The sequence below is a fragment of the Trichoderma asperellum genome, chromosome 4 (genome assembly GCF_020647865.1).
Source record: "Trichoderma asperellum chromosome 4, complete sequence".
In the NCBI taxonomy this organism is placed as follows: domain Eukaryota; kingdom Fungi; phylum Ascomycota; class Sordariomycetes; order Hypocreales; family Hypocreaceae; genus Trichoderma; species Trichoderma asperellum.
The window spans coordinates 1097820-1115210 of record NC_089418.1 but is presented as its reverse complement, the minus strand read 5'-3'; the positions used below and the strand labels follow the sequence as shown (position 1 = coordinate 1115210).

General features: G+C 49.3%; 5 protein-coding genes across 5 annotated transcripts; 3 read left to right on the top strand and 2 right to left on the bottom strand.

The window, feature by feature from the left end:
* Positions 1 to 214: 214 nt before the first annotated feature.
* DERI1 (D-erythrulose-4-phosphate isomerase 1) lies at positions 215 to 1272 on the bottom strand. Its single transcript, XM_024910046.2, has 2 exons — positions 1161 to 1272; positions 215 to 1018 (listed from the first exon to the last, which is right to left on the bottom strand). Exons 1-2 carry the CDS (start codon positions 1194 to 1196, stop codon positions 593 to 595), a joined length of 462 nt encoding a protein of 153 aa, XP_024758413.1. The 5' UTR covers positions 1197 to 1272; the 3' UTR covers positions 215 to 592.
* Positions 1273 to 2008: 736 nt separating this feature from the next.
* TrAFT101_006757 (uncharacterized protein) lies at positions 2009 to 3862 on the top strand (the record flags this gene model as incomplete). The annotated part of the gene is made up of 1 exon (XM_024902017.2): positions 2009 to 3862. The coding sequence occupies one exon, from the start codon at positions 2009 to 2011 to the stop codon at positions 3788 to 3790; it is 1782 nt and encodes a 593-aa protein (XP_024758412.1). The 3' UTR covers positions 3791 to 3862.
* Positions 3863 to 5760: 1898 nt separating this feature from the next.
* On the top strand, positions 5761 to 6310 carry TrAFT101_006756 (uncharacterized protein; the record flags this gene model as incomplete). The annotated part of the gene is made up of 2 exons (XM_066127867.1): positions 5761 to 5921; positions 6172 to 6310. The coding sequence occupies 2 exons, from the start codon at positions 5761 to 5763 to the stop codon at positions 6308 to 6310; spliced, it is 300 nt and encodes a 99-aa protein (XP_065983980.1).
* A 7078-nt stretch (positions 6311 to 13388) lies between these two features.
* Positions 13389 to 13757, top strand: TrAFT101_006755 (uncharacterized protein; the record flags this gene model as incomplete). Its single annotated transcript, XM_066127866.1, has 1 exon — positions 13389 to 13757. The coding sequence occupies one exon, from the start codon at positions 13389 to 13391 to the stop codon at positions 13755 to 13757; it is 369 nt and encodes a 122-aa protein (XP_065983979.1).
* Positions 13758 to 15629: 1872 nt separating this feature from the next.
* TrAFT101_006754 (uncharacterized protein) lies at positions 15630 to 16193 on the bottom strand (the record flags this gene model as incomplete). The annotated part of the gene is made up of 3 exons (XM_066127865.1): positions 15630 to 15939; positions 16037 to 16061; positions 16139 to 16193. 3 exons carry the CDS (start codon positions 16191 to 16193, stop codon positions 15630 to 15632), a joined length of 390 nt encoding a protein of 129 aa, XP_065983978.1.
* Positions 16194 to 17391: the final 1198 nt, after the last annotated feature.

The following is a 17391-nucleotide window of genomic DNA, read 5'->3' as shown; positions in this document are numbered from 1 at the left end:
GCGTCTCGCTGAGCGGGTCCTGTCAAGGAGCTCCCCGCGCACCGGTTCCGAGCCGTCCATTCCACTTTTGGGATGCCGGCAAAGCAGTGGTTATTTCGTATAATCAATCATCCGGCCACAGTTCCGGCCCTGTGCGCTTACACCAGTAAAGCCATGCTTGGTTTTCAGGCTGTCAATCATACAATATGGTAAATGATATGACATGCATAATCTCCTGCGGACTCGTACTCTCCTGAGCTGTGTATCCATTCTGGTCTCGTGAACATTTGTCGGCAACGCCCAAAAGAGCCATGTCCGTAGTGCGTGCTGCCAATTTCCATTCTTTATGTTGCTAAAACAAGTCATGGACTCCATATTTTCGTATGAAGCCCAGCGCGCCACAAGCCGTTTTAGTCTTCTATACTAATACAGAATAAGGAGAAACCATCTCAAGTTTGCATGTCCCTGCGTGTCCCCAATGCAGCATTCCACCATGTTGCCTTTCGCCCAACCTTTTACACGCATCTACCCCTTGTATGATCAGCAAACACCACATGGGAAGAAACTGTTATAATGCTTCGTAGTTGTTTCTCTATCGCTCCCCCAACATTCTTTATGCTTCTAGATATCCAATCTCCTCCACTTTCTTAGCGCTCGCGCTGGATGGATCGAACTCATAAGCTAGCCACTCGGTTGCCAGCCTCCTCGCAACTTCTAGTCCGACAACCCGCTCTCCCATGCATAGGACCTGGGCATTATTGCTTTTAACACTCCGCTCGACGCTAAAACTATCGTGGGCTGTGACTGCTCGAATGCCCTTGACCTTGTTGGCCGAGATGGCAACGCCTAGACCAGTCCCGCAGATAAGCAGTGCGCGATCGGCTTTGCCCTCGGCAACGAGGCGAGCAGCGGCGGCAGCTCTTTGAGGGTAAGGAGTTTTGTCTGAAGCCTTGTCTGATCCTACATCGATGACTTCGCCTACGCGGTCATCGCCTTCGAAGTCCTTCTTGATTGTGTTTTTGTAGCTGACACCGGCGTCCTATGTGAGTTGAATCTGTGTTAGGTTCTCAATCCTGATTATATACGTTGTGTAAAGGTAATGGATTTGATCATAAAAGAGCCTTTGTAGAAGATAGCATTATTGGATCAGACAATGGAACTTAAATTTCGTGCATACTTACATCACATCCCATGGCAATCCTCCATTTGGTTGCCATATTGTTTACCGACAGTTGATTCAAAGAAAAAGAGGAAGTAGAAAAAGAATACACTTCAAAAGTAATACAGAAACTAAAATTCCAAAAACAGCAGCTTGCGCTTTCGGTCAATATATTTTATCATCCACAGGGGAAATGCTTCATTCGCCTCTTTATGGCTTCGAGCGCGATCCGAATTTCGGTAACAAGCTTCGTCCTCCTCCTCCTTTCACCCCGCGCCAAAGCAACTCCACGCCGGCTTACCCGCATCAAATCTCGTTTCTTGTCTCACGGGATCATTTTTGCTTCATTGAAACCGATATTTGCGGGGTTCTTTGCCTCCAGGAGTTGAACAACAGTGATGTTTGCGTTGCCAAACATGCTCGGTATTGCCCGATTAGGAAATCCGACTGGGGCTGGCTGGGGCATAAACGGGAGGCTTCAACACGCAGGTCAATCCCGTTGGATCATGATTTCAGGGTCTTCTTCAGTGGAGGAAAACGTAAAATTGCGGGGACATATATATTTATATCGGTAACCTAAAGTTATTTGGTGTGGGGGACGTGTAATATGGGGTAGCATTAACGAGAGGTCTCGACCACGCTCGCAATGGCGTGTTGGATGAAGATGGTAGTACAGGCCTCCAAATGATATCACGATGAGATGGAAGACTTTTTTCGTCCTTCCGTGGCTCAGGAGCTCCGATGTAGGAGTTTGTTGGCCTTATTAGTTTGCTTTCTGCTTATATTCTCTGCCCTCGACCCGAGCAATGACACTCTTTCTATCGGACAGTAACTCCGTTTTATTGCTGGACATTTTCACAAATCGAAACAATGTCTAACAGACATCTTTTCCATTCTCCTGATGGTCTTGTTAACAAGGCTATACGAGGCATCATTACCTACAATCCTTCTCTCAGTCTCGACGAAACCAACAGAGTGGTATATGACACAACATACGATAGATCCAAAGTTGCTCTCATCAGTGGAGGTGGCTCTGGACATGAGCCAGCATGGACTGGCTATGTAGGCAAGAACATGCTTACTGCTTCTGTTCAGGGAGATATCTTTGCTAGCCCTAGCACAAAGCAAATCCTTGCCGCGGTAGACACAGTCCCCAGCGACAAAGGCACTATTCTGGTCATCACAAACTACACAGGCGACTGCCTACACTTTGGATTAGCCAACGAAAAGGCCAATGCCAACGGCCACAACTGTCGGACAATTATCTGCGGCGACGATGTATCCGTAGGCAAGAACGGAAGCATGGTTGGTCGTAGGGGTTTGGCGGGTCAGATCGGCGTCCTCAAGGTCATGGGCGGCGCTGCTGGTGCTGGAGGCTCACTTGATGAAGTATACAACCTCGGCGTGGCATTCTCAGAACAGATTGTATCAATTGCAGCCACTCTTGATCACTGTCACGTTCCTGGTCGCGCTGAGCATGGCGTACTACAGGAGAATGAGGTTGAGCTAGGCACGGGTCCTCACAATGAACCCGGCTACAAGAAGTTATCTCCTGCGCCGTCTGCGTCCGAGCTTGTTGAGCAAATTTTACAACACTGTCTGGATGAAAAGGATCCTTTACGAGGCTACGTGAATTTCTCTGCTGGTGATGAAATTATGTTACTCGTCAGCAACTTCGGCGGCATGTCACATCTGGAGATGGGCGCTCTGGTAGATGAAATCTTAGAGCAGCTCCAAAGCAACTGGAGTATTGAACCAGTACGGATATGTGCTGGCTTTCTCGAAACATCCCTTAATGCCCCTGCCTTTTCAGTGTCTGTTGTCAACGCCACAGCAGCAGCAAAGAACTGCAGTTACTCAGTGGAGGATATCAAGTCGTTCTTTGACGTCAGGACCACAACATTTTGGGAGTCGATGGCCGGATCGCAGGCTCAACGACGTACAAGGCAACAGCAGCTTGTTGCTTCACCTAGGGAAGAGATCAAATCTGTTGACGAACGAAGGGACTTGGCAGTTAATCCAGTCCTCTTGGAAAACATGCTTCGAAACGCTTGTGAGGCTCTCATCAAGGCCGAGCCTGATCTTACCAAATGGGATACAGTCATGGGTGACGGCGACTGTGGAGAGACTCTCAAGACTGGTGCAACATCTCTGCTAACGGCGCTTGACTCTGGGCTAGCCAAGTCAGGATCAGTCGTCAAGGTTCTCCTGGAACTCGAAGATATTGTCGAGAGCAAGATGGGCGGAACTTTGGGCGGCATCCTTGGCATCTTTTTCGTCTCCTTACGAGCCGCCGTGGAGAAAAACATTGAGTTGGCTCAGAATCCAATCCTCCTTTGGGGCACTGCTCTTGGAACTGCCTTGGAAAATCTTAGACGTTACACTCCTGCCAAGGTTGGAGATCGTACCGTTATGGATACCCTGATCCCCTTTGCCGCTGCTATGGCCAAGTCAGACTTCAATAACGGCGTCAAGGCCGCAGAGGATGGGGCAGATGCAACAAAGACGATGAAGCCTAGGCTAGGCAGAGCAACATATGTTGGGGTTTCAAGCGAGAACCAGGAGCTGCCTCCTGATCCTGGTGCTTGGGGGGCTATGGTAGCCATTCGAGGCTTGCAAGGTGGATTGGTTGGAGCAATTGGAGCAACATAGATAGAACGATGCGTAATGAATGGGCGCCAAATGCTTGGCAAGATGTATATATTAGTATATATTAAATACGAAAACATAGTTACATACATGAGCCACAGTTGAAACTTCCTATCCAGCATTAGTATGTTGCTATTGACATAAAACTGTATTCCTCTTACAAACTTGGCTGAAGCGATTCGAACCGACGGTACAATTTCGTGCAAGTTTCCAAACGCGTTTAGGTTTTGCTGTAACACACAAACTAGCTAGCAGGATATCAATAATTGATAGCACATCACTTCCACACAAATGAATTACAGTCATTGTCCTCTCCTCTAAAACTGTTGTTCACTGCCATACTATCTTAACTACTCTTCACTACCACCAACTAATATTTGCCATTCTCCTATACTTCCTGCACACATTGACTACCAATAACAGCGATTGAGATCCAGAGCGCCATTTACTACTGTCAACTCACATGGCGGCCTAGAACGTTCACCACTTCGGGGGCACTTTCAAGCTTCTAGCGCGTACACGTAGCTTGGAACTTCAAAGTCTTGGCTCTTTCAGGCGATATGCAGCCATCGAATGCCAGTGCCATGCCACATACTCGTAGGACAACGAATATCACGGCCAGTACCACAAGCATTTGCGACCGAGCCTCAACTCCCAGCTCAGCCTGCGCCCTGATCAATACCCGCAAACGGTGATAAAGTCAGGCACCTCGTCAAATTCGCTGTCCCTTCGGCGCTCGTGACATTATCTTCATCCGCCACCACCGCCTACCAACAAATAACTACCAGCATCCGCGAACTCACCGTCGCCGCCGGCCAAGGCCCCCTACATCCGTCGCCCTGCTTCTGCCTGACGTGGCGTAGCTCAGGGCTGTTCTTCTTACTGTCCTGCACAGGTCCGTTCTTGGACGCTGAGCTACGCTCCCTAGCTCTCTCAGATCGGACTTTACCCGGCCGCGGCTGGGGCTTGTGTGCATCCCGCGTAGGACCCTGGATCACGGTACAAGGGGGTTCCTTGCTTGCGGATGGGAGACGTTGCTACTCGCCGCTGCTCTGGGCCCATTCAGCCGTGCAGGGAAGACGTCACCCAAACTGCAAATTTTCTCCTCGCACTCGCGAAAGCTAGGGGATCACCCCAAGGATCCTTGCCCGCTCAGAATCGGATACGACACTGCGTTGCTCCATCGTTTATCTCTGAGGAGTTTCTTTCCTTTTTCCCCTTGGTCGCGTATGAAAAAGATCTAAGCTAGGCGTCCCGTTTTAGCATCGCCGATGGTCATCGCGGAGGAATGCCGGTAGCGCAATATGCGAGCCGCTTTTCGCTTATCCCAGAATCCATCGCCCAAGAGCATCAAGGCAACAAAGATGAAAATGACTGCCCTAAAAAGATGGACATGAGAGCTCCATAGGCTAATGCTGGCGATCATTAAGTCGTTAATTTCATCTTAACCGGGACAAAGCTGCCCCCTCTTAGCAGCGGCCGAGGCTTGTACAGTACGTGAACTGACCGGGTTCATCTATATGCAGTATTATATAAGTAACTTGTTCATAGTTCCTTCATATTACTAGTAATACTACTCCGTAGCAGTACTCGCGATACCGCCGCGTGCTAGCCCGCTGCTGAAGGGCCAGGTATTGCTGGTACCTGGACTCTCACGTACAGTACAAGGATAAGGATGCCAATCATGTGTGCAAGATGGCTGCCTGCTGTCGACAATCTTCCGTATCGTATCTCCCGAAAGGCTCGGCACTGCCTTCTCTCCGAAAGGCTTGTAGACGCAGGTATGCCGTACGCTGTGTCTCTCATTCACCGCTAGATCCTCTTCAAGCCGCGGCACAGCTGCACTTGGACCGTAGGAGACCAAAGAGACTTGGGCCCGGAGGAGCCAGAGCCAAAGAGCTGCAGCAAAAGTGCCCACAACGTGCCTCGGGCCGCCTGGTGGCTGGCTGGATTTGCCAGAGTTGGTTGATGGGATGCCAGATTGGGATGCCCTCGACTCGAGTTGGATCCGCCAGTCTCACCATTCACGTTACGCTTTCCCCTACATGGCTTTGCCTCTAGACGCCGTCCGAACTACGAACCAAGGAAACGCTCCAATACTGAGACAGTTCTGCGCCGTCGGTCATGTTCGGCTGTACGCCGTGCCTGTTTGACAGTCCCGTGTCTCACTCAGGCGCGGCCTCAGCCGCTTTTTTTTTTTATTCCCTTTAGCCCTTGCGTATGTCATTTTGGCTCCCTTGTTTCTTTCTCCCTTGGATAGAAAAGAGAGTAGTATCCACAAGCGCCGAGGTAAAAAAGAAAAAAGAAAAAAAAAATAAATAACATAAACACAGAGGGTTGATTCTTCAGGATACCCCGTGCCAATAACGGATCACACCCCCCAGCTCAGATCCCCAAATCACACGCCCCAACCGCAAGGTGACCAGCGGGTCACCAAAGATTGCGGAAGTGATCATGTCCAGCCGAGTTACCAATGGCCTGGTCCCAATCACATCAACAGCAACCTGCGCTAGCAGCGATTAGGGATCCCTTGCCGTCATCCGCAGTCAAGTAGCGCGACAGGGATCTCACTGGCTCCATACTATGTGCATCTTCCAAGATCAGGATGAAAAGATCGCACGCGCTCCACGCCTCACCGGAAAGCCCCCAGCCGGCTGCTACACCTACGGAGTACTTGTATATACCGGCATGCATGGCGTTCAAGCAGAAGGGCTCCTTACAAATTAGTATAGAGCGAGTAATACTCTATCCCAACCAATACTCCACATCCCCTCCCATGCTCCACGCTGCCCGAATTGCGGAAAGCCGACAATGCCAAGTTCTGGCATGGAAGAAAGCTTGAAATCGGCGTTAACTCACCAGATCCGCACAAGCAAAGTAGCCAATGCCTCTCAGTCCCATCATTGAAAGCGTAGCTTCCTTATGACCGATGACTTGCGGCCGATAGTTTGGCCCCCTTCTTTGGTTACCGCCGATGGGGGCGGTATGCCCACCACACTTATATCTGACCGCGGCTTAGATGCTTGGCGGCTCGGGAATAGCTGCATCTTCACATAGTCACCCTGTGCCCGGAGCTTGTAACTACGTACCGATAACACGCTGAAATTCTCGCGCCTCTCCTGCATAGTAACTACCGCTGTCTATGTCTCTTAAACCCCCCGATTTGCATGTATAGTATGCTTATACTACTAGTTCGTCAGGCAAACGCTTGGCGAGAGGTGACAAATTTGAACTAACTAATCTCGCCTCCCCGCTCCCTTCGACGGTGTCCAATCATGTGCTATCGGAATGGAGCCCGAAGCTCGGTAGAGTATATAGCGAGGAGATGCGACTACAAGGAAGTGTCAAAAGGCGTCACGAGAGCCGGTGTGCGTCCAGGCTACCTAAAGTATCTACATAGCAATGGTAATAGCATAGACGCTGCGGGCATACGGAATGATGACCGATTAGAATTTGCCTCCTTGCATGCCACACTCTCTTCTCGCTTTCTCTCTCTTTGCTTTTTAGGTGTGGCTTGTTTAGGGTTATCGCATATTAATTGCCTTATTTTTGACGAGCTCGTAATACTCTGTACTTTAGATGACCGTCCTGTTTTGCTCTAGGAATAGGGATTTGAACTCAGACGCCGCGGAGCCGACTCCGATATGTGTGATGGCCCTTATAGTAGATACATGCAATGATATTATTACGGCTTCTGCCCCTGCCTAAATAATTATACATGACTTCTGCTTACGTGGCGATCGACCATAAACAGTAGACATTGAGCTGCCATTGCTACATTCACTTCCTTCGGCGATCTGATCGACTAGGGAGATTGACTCTCCTAGCCCAGACAAATTGTATGCAAAAGTCACGCGTACTTCTCCCAATCTCTTTCAATGTATCATCTTTTCCCATCCGCCCATGTGATATATGACAGATGCACTCTGAAATCGATGATTCGACGAACATCCCCATGACTATGTGGTTAGCGCACCGTCCTCGCCCACACCAGCTCCTACGTGGGCTCTAATATTATAGAAGGTATTTTCTAGAGGTTTTATTAGGTATTATTTTTCTTGTGATATCATAAGCACTTGCAGTTACATTCGTCAGTGACATCCTTTATTCCTTTATTCCTGGATTTAAATCCCAAGCCACTTTTCCAAAAGTCATGTCACGTTATGTAGTATTAAGCGATGCCAACACCGGGTCCGTTTTAACGGCAGTCTTCCTATATATAAACATCAGGCATTAGTTGCCTTGACCATCTCATGCCGACAGTACTAGCGCTGGAGAAAAGTGCTTTAGGTAACGAGACTATCTCTACTCCTTTGGGCATGCTTAAGCGCAGATATATATGCGTTCTTGTATATCCTTCAACTACTCAAAGTCAGCTTATAACATGTAAATATCGTAGATTTCGGGACCTGTCCAATTTCTCAGTGATGCTCCACTGATAATCCAGTGATTCTCCCACATAAAGTGGATGGGGTTCTTTCACATGCACGCTGATCGACGACTTCAATAAGCTCTATAATCCCATGCGATTGGGCCATACTAGCCCTATTTTGCATGCATGGCCCCATCAGTGATGCCGGCTATGAGCTCTCCCGAGCGTATGGTTGCGCACGAATTCGTCATTTAGGACTCCAATGGCCAGGCTAGCTGCACAACTACGTTAGCAAGCAGAGTCATTACCAATAGGAACGTCGTATTGGCAAGAATCAATTGTCTCCGCCTTTTTCAAGGTACAAATGGCACACAGTATCAAAGTTTCGCACCTCACCATATAGAAGAATAAGAAGAAAATGATGAAAGTGGTGTGAACCATCCTTCACTTCGCCATCCTGCGGTCTTGTCACTCTCCACAGTGAAGACCGAGTTTGGGGGCCAATAGTAGAATGGCAAACAGGATTTTATAGATATCCACGACATGTTGTTGTTGTTATTTTTATTGTTGTTTAAGCTCCTATGAGCTGGCCTCATACACACCTTGGGTTTGCCATTGGGCAACACTATGCTCTGGCTATATCTAAGAATATATCTACTACGGTACTGGACTGCCTTGCTCGTTGTATTTAACATATAAATGTGCTGATGTTACTGCCCAATTGATTCAAGCCAACAGGAGAGCTGGAGTAGTACATAGCTTGCTTATTAAATCTTTCACTGCAGGGTTGGCGTCACGCCGGCTCCAGCCACGACGCACGCCCAGGTTCTGTAGTATGCGACATACAGAGTAAAGGTAGAGTTCACCTCAATCGAGGCTCACTATGAATGTGAGAAAAAGAGGGGACATGTAATAAAACGGCCTACGGTACGAGATTCAATTTCTTTGGCTCCGGGAGCGATGCTGCAGGATCGAGACAATGTCACGATGCAGGAGATGATGCAGCTGGCGGTTGGGCAAATGTGAGGTTGCAGGAACTACACCGCATGGAGTAGGACACTCGTCCAAGTAATCATTGACAGGCAGTGCTTCATGCATGGACGTAGACCTCGATGCTCTCGGCCAAATTGTATAGATGACGGGAGAGAGAGCAAGGTGTCCATCGGTATGTTTCCAGGATGTTGACTAGTCTTGATCTAAGCACATCTTTTTGCCCTAGCACGTGGTCGAGTATAACTTCACAGGCACAACTAGCTAGCATGTGTGCTCCATCTACCTGCGTCTGGTCGCCGAGCGGGTCGCCGGCTAGAGAGCCAGTTAATATCGAGGTCTCCACCCCCAGCTGTTGATTAAGGCGAGCTCATGTTGTAATCCGTCACTGTTACTCGTACCTGTGTGTTACTACCCCAGCTCCCTCACGACAGTATTGAGTGGATGTTGGTTGCGTCCAATGTGTGGGCTACTGGTATATCCGTGCCCCCTAGCTCAAAGTCCATATTCCCGGTTGTTTGGTTGGGTTGCGACAGTTTGAATCAGCTGGCCTGTCGTCTCGTTTGTGGTTTCAAACACGGAGGGTTTTGGATACTACAACTACACCCGCCAAAGAATTCCCAAAGAGGGAAAGAATTCCAGCACGCAGTTATGTCGCGAATGGAGGCCTGAAGCTTCCAAGAAGTCCCAAGGGCTTAAAAAAACGGGAGAAGCTTGCCATCCTTTTGTTGGTTACACCAGGTAAACAGCAAGAACAGGGCTAGCTGAAAGCTGCATCGAGAATTTGTCATCGAGATAGAGTGGAGTAATACGTATAGTGCTCCGTAATCCCGCTATTTGGGGGCTCATCTCATCTTCAGCTAGGAAACTAGAACAAGCGGATCGAATCAGGTGTGACGGACAAGGTTCATGCTGTCATCAATAGCTGCTGTTGACACTCCTCTGGAAGCTTTCAGCTCCATTACTTCAGCTTGGGCATCAAAGCTTCTTCCCCTGAAACTACGCACTACTACTAGTGTCTGCTACGTCCATACTACTGCTGGCGGGACTAGGCTGGCTCTGGCTAGCCACCCAGCCAGCGACACGGCCCCATTAATGCAAGGGTTCTCGAAAACGGAACTGACGCGGCAAGGATCTCTTACGGCTACAGCGAATCTAGATTCAACCTAGGCCTAGATGGACATTACAGCAGTATTACGACGCCCCTAACTTCGGAGGCCGCAGCCTCCAGTAGCAGTACCACATGCATACTGTAGTGGATGCAGATTAAGTTAGTAGGACAAATTAGTAAAGCGGCCCTTTATGCTGGCAAAATATGACCATGATGGGCGAACTGGGATCATGACGACACCGAACCGACATGGCGCTGGTGGTGGAGCTGGATCCAGGCGACTCTGTTGGGTGTGACATTGAATCTACTCCGTGCACTGGTGCGGATTCGCCCTCCTCTCACAACTCGGTAAGACCTCATCGTTATGTTTTTCAGCTCCTGGAGATCGTCTCAGCAGCCAACGACACGGGCACTGTCCGACCCAGCGCAGCGGTACAACATCAGCCGGTCCATCCCAGAGCAGAGCTGAGGAGCTACGACTCGGTGCCACAACAGGCAGCCAGCGCGCCGACAAGCGTGTTGATGAGACAAGTGAACGCTAGGGAAAGCGCGAGATCTGCGTACAGAGATGTGCGTACGACTTCAGTGTGCATGATCTGTAGAAGTAAAAGAGCCTCATCCATGTCGATTTCCTCATCTGTGTCTTCGCCTCGAGGATTCCGGGTCTCTGCCGTGATATGAATAGCAACTGTTTCAGTAGCCATGTGTGAGAGCCGTTGAAAGGTGGTAATACAAATAAATGTCTTGGACCTTTTAGTTTGTGCAGCACTGGGCGGTCAGAAATATCCTAAAGACGTATTTGTCTAATTTCCATTCATTATTTGATTACTATTAGTACTAACATTTTGGTCTGAATGTAAAGGAGAGAGAAGCAGGATGAGCACACAACGGGCGAAAGGGACGATGAAGGCTGTGAAGGGATTGCCCATCGTCTACACGGACAAGTCATACATAGTGACTCGTGGAGGATGGAAACAAAATCCTAGGGTAGTACTACAAAATAAATAACAACAGACATTTATCGTGGACAAGTGCTTAATGTCGAGTCTCTTATTTATGGAGATTTTTCCTAAGGAGGAAAGGCGAGCGGAACGGAAGACATGCATATGTGAATGGCTTCTCCATGTTTGTTGGCCAAGGTAAGCCGTCACCTAATTACCCCACTAGCGTTAAACAAGCATTGCATTTGTAGAAATAAGCTTACAAAGATATTCTATATCATTCATATTAGATAATCATAACGGAGATCAAATACGAAATACGTCGTGGCAGGCTTATGAGTGGAGACACTCAAGTCTCTCAGGCTTGACTCCAGACAGAGCCAACCTTTAGGTACAATGATTGGTGCTCCAGGGTTGGTAATAATTGCAGACTTGGCCGCACAGTATGCGCTACAGCCCCAGGGATGATGTTCATATTTCCTCATGGTGAGCAGTTCCCGGCTGAGGCCGCCCACCCGGACTTTGTGTCATAATCACAAGAGAACTGGTGTCTACTCGCACTGCCTCGTGGAGGGTTAGACAAGTAAATGCTGAGGAAACGCTAATTCCACAGCAGTTATACTGTTTGTTAGTGTTAGTAATAAGTATCTGTCTTCTCTGACGGACCAACGTGCGGGAGATTTTTCGGGAGGGGTGGAGAAGCCGCGTGTGGATAGGACTCGGAAGCATCCAGGTGCCACATGAGTGAGAGAGCTCGGCTACGTAGTCGGAGGATAGAGTGGAGAGGGATAACAACTATGGGGATACACAAGGACATGAGAATGTGGCAAAGAGTGTGTCAGACGACGTCTCGTTTACTAGATTGAGGCATAGTTGAGAGCCAGACGATGAGGATTGGCGCCATTGGCCGAGGCCTTACCCCCCTTTTCGGGTATCTGCTTCATCGTCGCGGTCATAAGCCGTCTGCCTGGGAGGAGGGGTGTTGTACCTTCGTCCAAATGTGGTGGGTGCCTAGGATGACTGAAGTGCGGATGCGAAGCCGCCACTTGTTTGTCTCAGACAAGACAAGTTGAGTGCCAGTTGGATGCTACTACCTGGTACACTTTGGCACAGGACGCGCTAAAGCATCTGTGTAAAGCATGAACATAGTACTAGGATAAACTCTCAAGATGCATACTTCGCCGTGCTTGTTGCACAGATATACCGAGCCACGGTTGGATGTGCTTTCGAGAGACTTGGCAAGACATCTTCACTGGTCTTCTTGTTACTGGCGAGGCAACTAACACTATGCCTTTACCCCACATAATAGAACTATCTACGAGTAGATACTAGTATCATAGCTACAAGTACCAAGGGCAAGGCACTGGGCCGCCTCTTAGACTGAAGATATGGCCAACAACAAAGAGATGGATACGTCTGATGCATGGTAGCTGCCCCCTGTAGAGCTACTGGCCCAGGGGTGATGAACTGAGTACCGCACAAGCAGTGGCACAGCCACTGATAGCATCCATATCCCAATAGCTCAGCGGTAAATACAACTATTTCTCCTTTGCCCTGCTAGTGTGAAATGCATGATTTCCGTTGTTGGCATCAAAGCTGAAGAGGAGGAAGAAGCCGAATGTAGTACCGTAGCGGCTCGGCTCTGTACAGGTAGAGGGTACTAGCGGCGGTACCTCCCTGCGCACTGCCTTGCCTGTGCCTCGTAGTGCTAACCTGGAATCTCTGCGGTCACGCGAGGTATCAACTACCCTGAGATAGAGTTGCTCGCTCGCCTATGATCTTCCGAAACGGAAAAACCCTGCGACCATCTTGTCCATTCATCAACTGTAACTGCCGCCTCTCTTGTTTCTCAATCTCGTACATATCCTGTCCTCCTCAGCAGCGCGCTTGGGACAATACGGCGTCGCTTCAGGCGAGCAGGCTGCGCGCCGCCATTGGGCTAAGCAGTACCCCTGCAATCTGAGGTGCCCGAGTCCCCGTACCCCCTGTGTCGATCTCAGTTGATGCATTTACCCCCTTTCTAGGTGCCTGTTCTTCAGCCTCTCCACGCCCTTTGCATGGGCGGCATCTGAGCCCTAGCCACCAGCATGGCTACCAGTTGCCCTTGACGTCTGAGAGCCGCTGGCTGTGATGGATGGTTGCCAATTTCTCTGATGATTATGGCGGTGGTAGTCTAGGAATCTAGGAATGGGGCGGTGGCTGGTCGTTTGTTTACTCGCACCTCCTGCCATTGAGATCCGCTATCTCATCGAGCAGTTGGATGACTTGGATCTGCCTGCATATGCCACCCGCCAGCCCATTTTCAAGAGCCGAAGTGGCGCATTTGTACCCAGCAATATATGCGCCGTGCCTAGTCAACTCTCTTTCGCCTTTGCTGTTCAATACGATGCGGCATGCGGCCTTCGTGGGACCAGCGATATCATGTTCACCGACTACCCTCCACAGGAAAGCGAAGCCTCGCTGTCGCGCAGGACTGAACCTTATCTGACCCCTGCAAAGCATTCGCGTTTGGCTGCGAATCCGCTTGTCACCCCTCCATGGTTGCAGCAGCAGTAGTCAAATTTGACTAGGCTCAACACACCTCTCACAGCGTCAGATTAGAGTCCGTTAGTATTGCTCTAGCTGGAATAAGATGTCGAAGTGCGACTTTCATGCCCTTTTCCCCGTATCATTCACCATTGAGTGTACTTTACAAGGACATGCTGAGCTTAGCCGCCGCAGCACGGCACCCTTACCCTCTACTACGAAGTTGATTTGTTCCTAGGTTTGGATTCGATGTATAGCTCGGGTATTCCTCCCACTGCCACAAATCTATCTTTTCGCCTCAAAGATATCCAGGACTATGCATGGGGAAGCGAATGGTCTCTACTATACATACCGTCTTGCCGTGTTCGCGAGCAGCTTGGTTTCGCAAAGTCGAGAAGTCTGCGGATATAAGAAGTTCGCTACCAGGCAATCGCTCCGCATTGAAGGGTATTTCTGCTATACTGACTAATCCAACCGAAATCAGATCCAGAATTTTAACGCCAAAAACCCAATAAACATTTACAATCACTACGAATAACTTCAACTGGCTAAAAAACGCAAAGCGAGAAAATTGGCGATCCTACTCAAAGCAAATAAAAGCGATCTAAAAGGGAGATATGCTGAGCAATTTCTCCGACTCTCACTCCAAGGGCCACGAAAAAGATATCGAGAACAGAGCATCTTAAAAAAAGTTCAAGAGAGAAGAAAAGCAGTGAGAGGAAATAAAGAGAAAAGGCAAGACACATGCATCGGATAGAGAACCTAATTTATGATGCTTTATATGATTAACGATAATATTGAAGACAAGGCGAATACACCAACAAGAGCTGCGCGCTTCAACACCGAGCTATCGCATTTTTTGCTTGACAGTATGTATGCTACAACTTTTTTTAAGGCTATGATACCCCATATCATCCACCATTTTATGACCTGCACTTTTTCCCTTTTTTTCCCCTTCTTCCTCCGAAGGTGGCCAGTGCCCCTCATTACCAAACATCTTTTTCGAGCATTCTCGTCATTACCCTTGTCCACTGGAGAGGGCTAGTGTATGCACGCATTTAGATATCAATGTTGCGCCGGAGACAATACCGCGACGAGTAACGTAAGATGATTGGTGAGCTGCGTTTAGACGGAATGAACTGTCAACCCATGCCATGTCTGCGTGATACTACCAAGAGGCTTCCAAGCTTTCTCTATCTCTATTAGCTCCCACCAACCATATTATTTGCATTCACCAATTGTTCTGTCTGCTTGTCTTCTTCTTTTTTATTTTTTGATTACGATCTGGTGTTATCAATTTCCTACTTATCCTTCCCTTTAGCCTTGGGTCTTTGAAATAAGCAATTAAAGGCAGTAAAAAACGTGATTTAGAGGGCTGGTGGCCGTCTGTACAAGCTCGTTATTCTCTGCAGAGGCAAAATGAATCCCGCCATAACAGACCCTGGTCGCACTCGTAGAAGGGGCGATCTATCGCTAACTGGAATGGATATGAACAGGAAGAGAAGCATTGCTTGCTTGCGGGCGACGGCGATACCAGAGTAGTGTATTCCATCGCCGCAAAGACCGCCGATCCGGGTTCCGATCGCTAGCATCGCACGCCACGCCGAATTACTTCACTCCTTGCCTGTTATTGATGTTCAGGGCGAGCTCCTTGGTCTAGCTTAAGCCAATTTTTATTTGGAAGGATCCAGCCCCAGCAGCCCAAATCTGATATTAGCGTAGTCGACTACGTTGCAAGGGAATTCAGAGCCAGAGCACAGGGCACAGGTAGGTGATGAAGCTAAGCGTCTGTTCTCTTTCTCGTATGGTGCGGCCGAAATATACCAACCCATCCCTTCGATCAAGTCAATGCTATCAACAGCAAGAGGCTTATGACGGGAAAACCCCACCTGAGCTAGCTACCTAGCTTAGCATACCACAGGCAGCTGTGTACCGCAGGATGAGTAAGAGCTCACGGCAACATATGAGCATGACCATCAGGGTCTCCCCTGCCGGGCTGAGGCGCTTGAACTTCTTTGGACCCTTGAGCAGGTCGCCCGCTGCGTCGGTCTTCAGGTGGCATTTGGGCGCTAAGCTTAGCCTAAGCCGGGGGGCGTCTCCCTCGACTTTGATCTCAGTGGATCTTTGGTTGCTGATCCCTTTCTCAGAGCCTTGCTCTGCACGCTCTGGTAGGGCGCCAGTGCTGCTGAGCTGCTGCGGCCAGGGCCCACCGCTGCCGGTGACCCGCCATCAAAGCCCGACTGAGTGGCTCTTGTTTCCCCAATGAAGTAGCACTAGGACACCAATAATTGGCTGTTGCTGACCAGGACTAGGATAGACAGGATACAGCCACGCCTAGGAAGACGACACGAGAGTGAGCCCGCAGTGTTTACCAGACTGGCCGTAGCTTAATCGCTGTACGGAGTACATACCGGGACTTACACGCGCGCTCAGTTCACTCCCACGGCCGCCGCCACAGGGTAACATATTAAGCCAGAGAGCTCTTGGCATTCATACGTTTGAGGTGAGCTGGCGACTAAGTTTCCTAGTATCTTCCTACCCTTTCTTTTTGGTTATTACTCTTCAGCAAGGGATGGCTACTTTGCGGCCTCACCGGTGCTGCTTGCTTTTGCCCCTGGCCTCTTATACCACGATCATGACCTTGACATGCGAGCGGATATTGCAAACCCTGTCACACACACATAGAGAGAGAGAATGAGAAGAAGAGAAAAGGACGACAAAAAGTTTCGTCATCTAACTCATCATGCTGCTACTTGTTGCCAATGATTCCATCCCGACCCCCCAAAAAAGGACGGGGCATCTCTCAACTTCATATAGAGTATCAAGCACAGCTAGCCGTCTCTTCCCGTCCGACCCTTCTTGGTGTCTGCCGGCATATGATTACAACTGTATGACTTCCTCCCTTCCAGATCGTCGGCGAGCTCCGCTTTGTTACATTTGGCATCTGGCACTATACCCCCTGTCCTTGGCCGTTTTGGCCTTTTGCACTCTTTTTCATCCTTGTCCAGTCCACCCTTTACAAGTAGGTACAGTATGCGTGCAAATCTGGCATACCAAAGACCCAGGACTGAAGGACCCGGTCACTGTCTTCTTTCGGCCATGATCCTGCTTTAGCCCTGCTATCCCCAGATGCGCGTGCTACTTTTTTTTAAGACCCACAACCGACCATGGTCGGCCGCCGTTCATAGCGCCTTGCCCAGATGCGATGATGTTAGATCCGATCCCAGTTGTTCCGTATATCTTCAGATGGGCATGATCTGTTGGCGTCAGAGCTTTATCCGCTTTACATGGCCATGGCCCTGCCTGCCCCTGTTGCTGCTACGCGCACGCCGTTTACAGCATGGACTTGGTGATAGTAATGAGAGCCCACAGGGAAAAGAGAAGGGAAGAGACGCTCCCTCTCCTTAGTACGGTACATCTCCTCTGTAGCAGTTCAAGGGAGGCTGCCCTTGTGGTGGTAACAACTGGACCCTGCTCTGAGTTCTCTACAGGCTTGGACTGATTGGCCGATCTGTCCCGCAAACCCGCCATCTCCGCTTCCTTTCTTCCCCATTCTGTTATTAATGCTGGGACCCGGTTCTACCTGGCGCCGATCGACCGCTATCTGGACTTGCATACACCACCAAGTCTTCAAAAAGAAACACTTCTCATGTCTCATCTCTCT